Source organism: Neofelis nebulosa, chromosome 1 (genome assembly GCF_028018385.1).
Source record: "Neofelis nebulosa isolate mNeoNeb1 chromosome 1, mNeoNeb1.pri, whole genome shotgun sequence".
Taxonomy (NCBI): Eukaryota; Metazoa; Chordata; class Mammalia; order Carnivora; family Felidae; genus Neofelis; species Neofelis nebulosa.
Window position 1 is genome coordinate 82,621,800 of NC_080782.1, and position 12,536 is coordinate 82,634,335.

At 35.1% G+C, this 12,536-nt stretch overlaps 1 protein-coding gene and 1 long non-coding RNA gene across 5 annotated transcripts in view; one reads left to right on the forward strand and one right to left on the reverse strand.

Moving 5' to 3' along the window:
• The window catches only part of SKIC3 (SKI3 subunit of superkiller complex), a 166,333-nt gene that overhangs the window by 111,064 nt on the left and 42,733 nt on the right, over positions 1–12,536 (forward strand). For all 4 annotated transcript variants that reach the window (XM_058726802.1, XM_058726785.1, XM_058726812.1 and 1 more), the window contains 11 exons: positions 177–301; positions 1,842–2,095; positions 3,726–3,828; positions 6,276–6,452; positions 6,541–6,685; positions 6,844–6,922; positions 7,010–7,071; positions 7,178–7,234; positions 8,950–9,018; positions 11,159–11,233; positions 11,887–12,028. In XM_058726802.1, coding sequence (XP_058582785.1) covers positions 177–301; positions 1,842–2,095; positions 3,726–3,828; positions 6,276–6,452; positions 6,541–6,685; positions 6,844–6,922; positions 7,010–7,071; positions 7,178–7,234; positions 8,950–9,018; positions 11,159–11,233; positions 11,887–12,028 — 1,288 coding nt within the window. The remainder of the gene's footprint in view (positions 1–176; positions 302–1,841; positions 2,096–3,725; positions 3,829–6,275; positions 6,453–6,540; positions 6,686–6,843; positions 6,923–7,009; positions 7,072–7,177; positions 7,235–8,949; positions 9,019–11,158; positions 11,234–11,886; positions 12,029–12,536) is intronic.
• On the reverse strand, positions 7,813–10,899 carry LOC131510173 (uncharacterized). Its single transcript, XR_009260927.1, has 2 exons — positions 10,819–10,899; positions 7,813–8,212 (listed from the first exon to the last, which is right to left on the reverse strand). It is a non-coding gene; the product is annotated as an uncharacterized LOC131510173 (long non-coding RNA).

Here is a 12,536-nt window from a genome sequence, read left to right on the forward strand (position 1 = left end):
TCACTCCTCACTTATTGTTGAAACTGTAGTTCAGTATAAACTAGTATAAGTTTAAAGAATCAAAAGTGGTAAATGAAAATATATTTGGGTACTATACATAGGTGGTCTGTATTTTTATGATATTCACTATCTCTAATATTAGTCTTTCTTAATCAGTCTTTTCTTCCTTTTTTAAGGAAACTGCCTTAGCCATCCTAACAACAGTAACTCAAAAGGCAAGTGCTGGAACAGCAAAATGGGCCTGGCTGAGGCGCGGACTGTACTATTTGAAAGCTGGTCAGCATTCTCAAGCAGTGGCTGAGTAAGGCACCTTATTATATTTAAACTGTTAGACAGCCTGTTGGTTCCTTAAATTAAACTCCTGTTTATACCCAAAATGGACCTGACAAGTTTCCTCATTCCAGATTATATTTTGAGAGAAGAAATAGCAAAATTTATTTATAGTTGATTGGTTCTTATTATCTGCAAGGCACTGGAGAATGCAAAAATAGGTTAAATGATGTCCTGTTGTTAAGGGAATAGCCAGTCTAATGAAGTGAAGTCTTCCTAGTGTTGTACATGTAATAGGTTCTCAGTGGAAACTTAAGGAATGATAAAAAGCCAAGGCTGATACCTTTGTTGTTCTTCCAGTGACATGCTTTGTATCCCCTGGGGGCAGGGGATACATTTGACACCTTGAAGTCCATCTGGAGCAGCTCATTTTAGGTTATTTAGTTTGAAATACACTTGAGAATAGAGGCACCTGGCTGCCTCAGTTGGTAGAGCATGCAATTCTTGATCTCAGGGTTGTGAGCTGAAGCCCCATGTTAGGCACCGAGTTTACCTTAAAAAAAAAAAAAAAAGAAAAAAAAAAGAATAAAATATATTTAATTAATAGTAAATATATAATAATAAAATATTGTAATAACTTTGTGTGATGACAGATGGTAATTACACTTACCATGGTGAATATTTCATAGTGTCTGTAAAATTCAAATCAGTATGTTGTACACCCAAAACTAATATAATATTGTATGTCAACTGTACTTCAGTTCAAAAAAAAATGAAAAACAAAGGCAAGACTTTCTGTTTATAAGGAAGTGTAACAGAGCATTGGCATTTCCTAGTAATGAGATTATAATATCTATCAACTTAATTAAGTTTATAAGCCTTTATATAAGTTTTTTTGGTTATGCTACAAGTGATAAAATTTGTTTATTACTACAATCACCCCCAAAACTTAAAATGAATACTTAAACGTGAATGCCCACAATTAACTATAAGCCTTGTATGTTTTCTTTTTAGAAAGGATTAGAAAGTGCCTTTTTTCTGAACCTAACAAATTGTTGTAAACAGTTATTTTTTTCTTCTATTTGTGAAAACATTAACAAATATATATATATATATATATATATATATATATATATATATATGTATTTGGATCAAGATAAAGTTTCTGATTTATGTAAATACCTAGGCTGCTGTGATATTTCTGTTTTGGTAACAGTATCAATGGGAGATTACTAATTGTCATGAGGCATACTGAGATATATACCTATTCTGGTAGGAAACTGGGATTCTTTCAGATAGTCAAGGAAGAAAATTCTGGTCAGCTGTTGTGCAAAAAAGTATTCTTATTCATTCCAAATTTGTAATAAAATTTCTTAGTATTAAAATATGAAAGTTATAAAAAAATTCAAGTTATAAAAGGAACAGATATACCTGCTTTAAATAGCACTTTGATAAATAGAAGTAACCATGGTTGTATGTGATTCAACTGAATTCTTTATTTTATATTGTCTTGTCAAATGTGGAAGTAGTTCTTTTACATTTAGTTGTCTTACGGTTTACTGAAATTTTAGTTTACAGGCAGCATTAAGGGCAGACCCAAAGGACTTCAATTGTTGGGAGTCATTAGGAGAGGCATACTTAAGCAGAGGTGGCTATACTACAGCCTTGAAATCCTTCACAAAAGCCAGTGAGCTGAACCCAGAATCCACATACAGTGTGTTTAAGGTTGCAGCAATACAGCAAATCCTAGGCAAATATAAGGAGGCGATAGCTCAATACCAGCTGATCATTAAAAAGAAAGAAGATTATGTGCCAGCTTTGAAAGGTAATTTTTTCATAGCTCCTTTGACTTTTGTGATACTAGAGTATAAAATCCTTGTGTAAATTTCCTAAATGTATTTCATAACCTGAAAAGGACTTCTTAGTCAACAGTGGCTTCTTTCATGAACCTCTTATAATATGGCTTGTTATATAGATTTGAATATAGAGAGATCAAATCTTATTTCCTAACAGTTAATCAATAGTAGTATGATATTTAACTTTTAGACAAACAGCATGATAGCTATTTGATCTAAAAATGGATCTCTAGGGGCGCCTGGGTGGCGCAGTCGGTTAAGCGTCCGACTTCAGCCAGGTCACGATCTCGCGGTCCGTGAGTTCGAGCCCCGCGTCAGGCTCTGGGCTGATGGCTCGGAGCCTGGAGCCTGTTTCCGATTCTGTGTCTCCCTCTCTCTCTGCCCCTCCCCCGTTCATGCTCTGTCTCTCTCTGTCCCAAAAATAAATAAAAAAAAAAATGTTGAAAAAAAAAAATTTAAAAAAAAAATAAAAATGGATCTCTAAAACAAGAGTTTTCCTCCTGTTATATTTTGGTAATTAATTTACCATATCTTCAAAATATTTCAATACCTTTTAATTACTTTTTAACTTACAGAAGATTTTTTTTTCACTTTTTGTTTTGTTTTGTTTTGTAATTTAAATCAGAAGTAGTGGGGGCGTCTGGGTGGCTTGGTTGGTTGAGCATCCAACTTCCGCTCAGGTCATGATCTCACGGTCCGTGGGTTCAAGCCCTGCGTCGGGCTCTGTGCTGACAGCTCAGAGCCTGGAGCCTGTTTCAGATTCTGTGTTTCCCTCTCTCTCTGCCCCCCACCACCCCGTTCATGCTCTGTCTCTGTCTCAAAAATAAATAAACGTTAAAAAAAAAAAATCAGAAATAGTGTATGTTGTAAGCAATGCATAACTTAGGCCTTGAAAACTTTTGTTTTAATTTTGTAAAACTTTCCTCAAAAGAATTCACGTTTATTAGATCTTTATTGGGTACTTTAGGAAATTGCTGTTTCATTTATTACATTTCTACTGTGTAGTTTGCTATCTAGTTTTGAATATAAAAAGATGAAATCTTGCTTCACAACAGTTAATAAATAGTAATATGATGGAGAATAGCATTTAGGTAATATCACCATTTTCAAGGCTGAGGTTTTTTTTTAATTTTTTTTTTTTAACGTTTATTTATTTTTGAGACAGAGAGAGACAGAGCATGACCGGGGGAGGGTCAGAGAGAGGGAGACACAGAATCTGAAACAGGCTCCAGGCTTTGATCTGTCAGCACAGAGCCAGACGCGGGGCTCGAACTCACGGACCGCGAGATCATGACCTGAGCCGAAGTCGGCCGCTTAACCGACCCAGCCACCCAGGTGCCCCTCAAGGCTGAGGTTTTAAGAGTTAAGTAATCTGCCCAAAATCAAGGAAATTCTTTCTATAGATTTTTATCACTTTTAGCACATGTTACTGCAACAGTACTAAGTGTATGCGAGACCCTACTTAAAGATAATTTTTATAAAATACCCTTAAGTTTTGTTTTCTGAAAAGTGGCTTTAAAATAACACCGCTACATTTTTTAAAGTTTATTCTAAGTGTTTCTGTATGTGTTTTAATAACTACAAACTAACTGGTTTTAGGTTTGGGCGAATGCCATCTTATGATGGCAAAAGCAGCTCTAGTGGATTATCTTGATGGGAAAGCTGTGGACTACATAGAAAAAGCACTGGAATATTTTACTTGGTTAGTGTTATTCTTATTATTCATTGTGTTTATTTTCTTAGCATTATCTTAAAGCCAAATTTAGAAAATCTTCCTGTATTTTTTTCTGTGAGATACAGCAATCAGTACTCAGAATATTAAACATAAAGAATAACGGAGTAGCCAATGAATTCTGTAATACACATATTATATTAACGTGGCACTGGGGAACAGATACAGTTTCTTGCTCTTGTTGACCTGCTGGCTGCATAGGGAAGGGTGGGAAGAAAGAAGCATTCTGCTAGAGGAGCAGCAGCTTGAATACTGTGCATCAGTGTTCCCTTGCAGGAGACCTAGAAATGCCAGCACCTCCAATTGAACTGATTGGGAACTAGGACTTGCGGTGAACAGTATGATTTATATTCAATGGTAAGGGCCGCTTCTAGGTATCTTGGTAGGGTTGAAGGTGAGGGGAAGCGAGCAATCTGCTCCTGGAGAGAATCTGTTTAGTAAGAAAAAGTGATGTGTAATATTAAGGGAATCAGAAAAATTTGAGTAAACCTGGTATTTTTATCGAACTGTAAATTCACCAGCTAAGTAGAAGTGCTGTTTGTGGTAGATGATTTTAAGAAGTCCACATGTTGCACATATGTTTGAAATCTTTTTTCTTAAACACCTTTCTTGTGCTTCCTTTCCTTTCTTTTCCGACTTGTCTTCTCTTCTGTTTCCTGTTGATTTAGTTGCTCCAGAATATGAACCAAATATGAAAAGAAAACCTGAGCCTTTTTTCTCCCGAAGGTTTTTATTGCTGCTTTTCAAGTCTCACATTATATAGATCTTTCCAAAGAGGAAAGGGTATTGTGAACAGGGCATGCTTTGTTTGAACTAGTATTTAAGAGTAATTGTGAACCTTTGATGATACTTGAGATACAAAAACTGCCTTTCTGAGAATGGGAAATTTTGTTCTGGGTAGCCCATAGCTTGTAGCATTCACAGCCAATTATATGGAGGTATATAAAACTCTTAAAGTGATAATCCCGAAATTTATATTTACTTCTGGATGTAAAAGTTCGTACCACCACAATTCTTGTGTAAAGGTGATAGAAGTTATTTCACCTTACGGATACTTTATTTTTTTATTGAAAGAGTTTAGGCTATTAAAATGGCCTCTGTTTCTCTTTTCTCCTTCTATTTTCTTCTTTCACGTTGTAGATTTTATTTACTTTTACTTTGTTTTATTTTATTTTATTTTACTCTTTTCATCATAACAAGTATACTCTTTAACTCCCATTCTCTTTTCCCCCTCATCTCCCGCCCTCCTCCCCTCTGGTAACCATTGTGTGTTCTGTATAGTTAAGAGTCTGTTTCTTGTTTCTTGGTTTATGTCTCTTTTTTTCTTTTATTTTTCCTTTGCTCGTTTGTTTTGTTTCTTAAATTTCACATATGAGTGAGATCATATGGTATTTGCCTTTCTCCAACTGACTTATTTCGCTTAGCATTATCCTATCATGCTGTCATTTTTAGATGTTATGCTAAGATATTTAAGCAGAGGAACTACAAATAGTGTTGTCCTTCCTCCTGATTCTCACAGTGGGCTCTCAGTGATGACTGCAATAATTAATCTTATCTCTCAGAAAGATACTGGAAAATGATTTTTGGCTGGACTCTTTTAGTAGAAAAGGCTATGAGAAATGTTCCATCTGCTTGTCCATCTGCCAGTAACATAGCTGTTTGTGATAGCTGGTTATTGAGACTTGGCTTAAGTGAAATTGTCATGTTTTATTTATAAGATCTTGAGAAGAGAAAAATGAAGAGAAATAGTGAGATTTTTCTCATTTTAAGAAGAGGTGACCTTTATCACCATAATTAATACTTTTATTTACTCTTTTAAGCTTGTGCATTCAGTCATATTTCTTCAATAAATCATGAGTTTTCACGTTTTCATATTTAGCTTTTTGGTAATCTTGGTCTTAGTAAAAATCCTTTGGACCACCAAATATATTTAACATATCACACATTTACTAGTCATTTTTATTTGACCAAACACCAACAAGCAAAAACGTGAGTTTACAATAATTAACTGAGAGAGAGCTACCAACTTTACTACTTTGGTTACTGTTTAAAAGACAAACACAGACAGCACAGTTCAAAAAAATTCAGTTAAAGGTGAATTGGTCATGGAAAATGTATTGGTTTATTTATGTGATTTCTGCTACTTCTAATAAAAATGATGAAGAGTACCAAAGAGGTGTTTGCAAAATTTCTGGCATTTGAAATAATCACTTCTTTCTCCTTCCCCCCTTCCTTTCTTCTTCCTAATAAGGGAGTGATAACATGTAATTTATTTAGAAAGAATTTAGTAAAGCATTCACTGCACTTAACCAAGGAAGTAATTCTTAATCAAGATTGTAATGAGAGAGATAAACTTCCTAGTTTTTGGAAATAACTTGTAAGTATAAAAATAAAATAAACACTGTTTATTTTTTTAGGGCTCTGCAGCATCGAGCTGATGTGTCTTGCCTTTGGAAGCTAGTTGGGGATGCTTGTACCAGTCTGTATGCTGTCTCACCATCTAAAGTAAATGTTAATGTTTTAGGAGTCCTCCTAGGTCAGAAAGAAGGAAAACAAGTATTAAAGAAGAATGAGCTCCTCCATCTTGGAGGAAGGTAATTTACAAAGTTTGCTAGTTAATGACATTTACTTTGAATTAGGACATTTTAACAGAACATAACATTTATTTTTGTATTTCCACAGGTGTTATGGTCGTGCATTAAAACTGATGTCCACATCTAATACATGGTGTGATCTCGGAATTAATTATTACCGTCAAGCACAACATCTAGCAGAAACAGGCAACAACACAAATGATCTTAAAGAGTTGTTGGAGAAATCTTTACAGGTGGGGTTTTGAGAAATTTTTTATAACCTTTTAAAAAAAGAAAAGCTTTTCTGATGTTTTTGATAAATACTATCATGTTTTTACATAAAACCACGTTTATCTTGATATAAATACTGATGTTCCAAGATACCAAAATTAATCTAATTTTACTTTTTCAGTGTCTGAAAAAGGCGGTGAGACTCGACAGTAAAAACCATTTATACTGGAATGCTCTTGGTGTGGTTTCATGTTACAGTGGTAAGAATTGCATAACGCTTCAATATTATTAGAAGATTGCCTGTTTCAGGTAATAAAGTTCAGTTTCATCAAACTGTTATTTTTTAGGTATTGGAAATTACGCCCTTGCTCAGCATTGTTTCATCAAGTCAATCCAATCAGAACAAATTGTGAGTGTTTTATGTGTCTGTGAAAAAGAACTTCAAAATTTCATGTTAATAACTTTCTCAGGCTGCCATGTAGACAGGGACCTAATTTTATATATACATCTTTTAGAATCCTGTTGCATGGACCAACTTGGGAGTCTTATACCTTGCAAATGAAAACATTGAGGTAAATGTGTTGTCTGTTTTGTCATGTTAAAGGACATTCTTTATATATGAATGTTACCTCTTTGTAATAGCTTTATATATGAATTTTTTATATGTGAATATTACTTCTTTGTAATAGCTTAGCTTCTTGTGGAGAAATACTTTGGATATTGTTACCTATTCAGTATGCTCACCTATATGCTAGATAATTGATGGCATTCCATTTATTATATTAAATAATGAACGTGTAAGATTTATTTTCCTTTTCATATCACTGAAGAAATTTTGGATTTATAATTATGTTTTTCATTTAAAGATTAGAACAATTTTGTTATGGTTTATTGGGGTGTTTTTCTTTTTTTTTTTTTTTTTTTTTTTTTTTTTTTTTTTTAAAGTTTAACGTTTATTTATTTTTGAGACAGAGAGAGACAGAGCATGAACGGGGGAGGGGCAGAGAGAGAGGGAGACACAGAATCGGAAACAGGCTCCAGGCTCCGAGCCATCGGCCCAGAGCCCGACGCGGGGCTCGAACTCACAGACCGCGAGATCGTGACCTGGCTGAAGTCGGCCGCTTAACCGACTGCGCCACCCAGGCGCCCCGGGGTGTTTTTCTTTTTATCTGTACATGTATAAGAAGAGTCCTGTGTGGGCTGTGTTAGGGGTGGGGTGATGAAGTAAAAGAGGTGATTAGTAATGTCTAGCAGATTAAGTTTAGCCTATGTTGGGTGATTTAGATTTGGCTTTAGTGGATATTAATTCTTTTATATGCCACAATGTAATTTGTCATACTTTAACAGTTATATATTGGAGAATTAGAAATACGGTACGTAATTGGAAGCATGCTTGTAGGTCATGTTTAGTAGTTTCCATAAATCTATAGATAATAGATTATCTGTACTATTTTGTGTTTCAGCTGTTATACTGAATATCATCCTTTTAAAATAGTTTCAGTAATACTCTCAGGGATAAAGTAAGTCAGTGCCAAGATTGCTTCAAAAGCCTGTAAATAGAATAAAGGAGAATATAAGTTAGATCTTAAGATATGTGAAAATATTTTTAAAAATTTAAACATAGCTAGATCTCAGTTAAAAAACTCTGAATGTAGTTTTATGATAGTACAACTCAGTTGCTGTCCAGGAGTTGTTGTTTTCATAAGAAAAATAAGACTGTTTCCTGTCACACATTGATTTTTGAGAAAACAGTATAAGGCAGCATATAATAAGTTTTTGTAGTAGAAAAATAAACATGCAATCTAATGGGTCCAAGTGAGGTATCTTTAAGGTTTCCTCACTGCTTAGCACATATTCATGCTGTCCATTCTTTTTTTGCCAAGTTTCAGGTACATCTCTTTGACCTCCTTGCCGTTAGTTCAGGCCAATTAAGCTTCAGGAGAGGGCAATAGATACTTCTGTCAAACCTGTGGCTAGCAAATGCATGGGTGATTGGTTAAAAGTTCTACAGACTATGAGGTGCATCCCTATTGCCCTTTCACTGGGGACCAAAACCCTTAAGCCTGTAGAGAGAGCTGTTGTACCCAGGAGTTTTCTAGGACTATGTAGTTAAAACACTGTTTTAAGCGTTGCTAATTGTGTTTAAACAATGAAGTTTTGGACTTGTAAGTATTTATGTTGACAAGTCTGACTTACCTTCTTCTCTTATGCTTTTTAAACATAAGCAATTTAATACTAAATTAATAAAATGACATGACATGTTAATTTTTGCCTTTTTTTTTCCTAGCAAGCTCATGAAGCTTTCAAAATGGCTCAGTCCCTTGATCCATCTTACTTAATGTGCTGGATTGGACAAGTAAGATATATAACATATAGTTATTAATAATCCTAGGGTATAAACAACCAGTTAATATAAAATGATACAAGTAGGGGCGCCTGGGTGGCGCAGTCGGTTGAGCGTCCGACTTCAGCCAGGTCACGATCTCGCGGTCCGTGAGTTCGAGCCCCGCGTCAGGCTCTGGGCTGATGGCTCGGAGCCTGGAGCCTGTTTCCGATTCTGTGTCTCCCTCTCTCTCTGCCCCTCCCCCGTTCATGCTCTGTCTCTCTCTGTCCCAAAAATAAATAAAAAACGTTGAAAAAAAAAAATTTAAAATGATACAAGTAACCTGTTAATATAAATAGCAATGATAATGTTGGATAACAGGTAACATACGAGGACTTCCTTTGTGCCAGTAATTGTGATAGTCTCTTTGTATATAATTATTTCGGTTAATCTTTCATTGATCCTTTGCGATGGTGGTGGTTGTTAAACTCTTTTCACAGATGGGGAAATTGAAGATTAGAGATCCTTAGTATTGTGCCCAAGGGCATACAGTTTATAATGATTAAGCCTTGATTTGGGGGGCTTTGGGCTCCATCAGCCTGACATTATTATGCTAAAAAACCCTGGAACTCTGTTGTTTAAAGCACATTTACCAAAAATATAAACATCGACAAAGATCATTTTGATTATGTTTTCCCATTTTCTGTAAAATCTTTATATTTGATTTGGTGCTTGTTTATGAGTATCCTTCCTCTGCTTCCCCAAAGTTCAGAGTTTTGTACTGCCAGATAGGAATCCAGATACTTGGTTATGAGTGTGAGTCTGTCACTGACTGATTTTTAACATATCACTGCTGGATTTCATTTTCTTTACCTGAAAAAGATTGGACTGAGTGGTCTTCAAGGTCTTTCTAGTTGAGAAATTGTAATGAATTGGTAAGTAGTTGATTGTTTTGGTTCAGAGAATAGCAGGAGCATCACCCATATCAGAAAACCACTCATCAGAGTTTAGAATCTTTTATTCTACCTTTGACTCTTGGATCTAATTCTAGTTAATTGGTGAAGGAAGCAGAGTTAGAAAAGTAACTCCTTTCTCTATGAATTGTGGTTAGCATCTGGGCGCTAATGGCATTACTACTAATCTCTGTGTAAGTTGGATGCAGGAGGCCCAAGAATTTGCATTTCTAATTGCTTCCAAGTGATGATGCTGATGCTGCTCCAGGGACTTGACTCTGAGTAGCACTGCTCTAGATCAGTAGATTTTGGATGCTAATCAGAGCCACCTAGTATTCTTTTTTTAATTTTTCAAGTATTTTATTCTTTTTTTTTAATGTTTATTTTTGAGAGAGTGTGTGTATGCAAGTGGAGAAGGGACGGAGAGAGAGGGAGACAGAGAATCAATCGGAAGCAGGCTCCATGCTGCAGGTGCAAACCCTGATATGAGGCTTGAACCCACAAACTGTGAGATCATGACCTGAGTTGAAGTCGGATGCTCAACCTACTAAGCCACCCAGGCGCCCTTCAGTTCTTTTTATCTAAAAATAATTTATTTCAGGAGTTAACTGGTAGATTTAATCAAAATGGTAACAACAGAAGTGAGACTTTATATTAATTTTTTAATAATATTAGTAATGTATGATAACTAAAAAAAAACCTGATTTTTAAATAAAAGATATAGGAGCTTGAAAGTACTTTTATCTCATAAAGTTAAAGGCATAGGTATATTATTTAAATTCCTGACACACTTTTGAAAAATAAATATGTTGAGACTCTACTCCAGGTCTGTGGAAACTAGAAATCTAGAGGTAAGGACTTCCTTTTTTAAAAAGCTTACCCAGGTGAATCCAAGATGATCGTGTGATTAAGAACCCCAGTCCAGACAAATACCAGTATGAATGGATCAAGGGTGAAAGGGAAGGGAGAAGGTAGCACAGCTTTATCAGTGTTCTGAGGAATTTTATGTGGATTATTGCACCACTGCCTGGTTGCAGAGGGAATTCGGAAAGCATTTGTCAGTTTAAGGGCCAATTTGACAAGTTATTCTGGTCCTCTGAGCCCTGGGAATGTAGTAGCCAAGATTGGAAAAGAAATTAGCTGTGCTTTGAAGCACAGCTAGTAAACCTTTGGTTCTGCCAAATAATTTCACTTTAAGAACCTCTTTTTTCCTTTTATAGGCTCTTATCGCAGAGACAGTTGGAAGTTATGACACCATGGATCTTTTCAGGCACACTACAGAGCTTAGTATGCATGTAAGAATTTGAACATTATTGAGGATTCATTCATGAATAAAGTATTATTCTTGTTAAGAAAACGAATAGAGTGGTATCAGATGTTGATAACAGCAGTTGTCTCTATTCTTTATTCTATCTTAGAAATAGATTATCTTTAAAGAACTTCTCATTTTCATCTTGTGTTATCTTTCATAAGCTCAGGAAGAAATGACATGGAATTCAATAGATACAGCAGTCATTTAGAATAGAAACTGAGACCCTAGAGAAAAATCAACATGAGATAAGGAGTAGGCTGGCATTTCTTGATTATTTAGAACTCCTTTGTGTTCTAGAACTCCTTTGGTAATTATTTATGTGTTTTAGAACTCCTTTGGTAATTATTGGTTTAATCTCTAAAAATGGTGCTTAGAGAAGGAAATCAACCCATTGGGTGGGGCTCTGTTTTCCTGCACTTTATTTAATCCCATGTGATTCTTCTACTTAGGGTTGAAGCAAGTGATTTAAATATGCTCTGAGCCGTGTTGTATCACAGTGACTCTTTAATTAGAGACACTTTGCAGTTGACTTAAGACTAAGATGTGATATTTACTGTATTGAAATTTGCTGTTTTATAATTTTTATTGGTGTATTTATTATCTTATATTCACTTGTTAACTTTGTCATTTTTAAAGACCGAGGGAGCAATAGGTTATGCTTATTGGGTCTGTACAACATTGCAAGATAAAAGCAACAGAGATACTGAGCTGTACCGGTACAATATCATTCAGATGAATGCTATTCCAGCCGCACAAGTTGTTTTGAGTAAATACATAGGTAAGGTATTCAATATTTGAATAACTCAATATTTGAATAAATTGTTGAAACAGTTGAAAGAAGTTTTAAAATTAGTTAATTCCAAGTAAAATATTAGTGTTCCTTAAGACATGAATTTGCCTTTTTTTTTTTTCTCCAATGATCAGTCTCCTTTTCAAAATGTATAAGGCCTTTTGAAGAGTGATGAAAATTGCTGCTACCTAATGATCACAATAAAACCAATTTCCATGTTGTAGTGGAAAGCATTTTGGAGTGTAATGGGCCTGAGTTGTTGCTGTTCTGTCTCTGCCATTTATTTCTCTACATTCTTAGGCCAAGGATTTTACTTCTTTTAACTTCTATTAACCTTGGAAAGTGGAGTTAGTTAATAATATCTAGATGGTAGAGATGTGAAAATTAAATGAGATAATATGCTTTAAATTCCAAAATTAGTGTGTTTAATCTCCCACTTTAACACCTGATTTTTCTTCAGAATACTGGAAAAATACATGTAGCCTTAGGAAAAGGA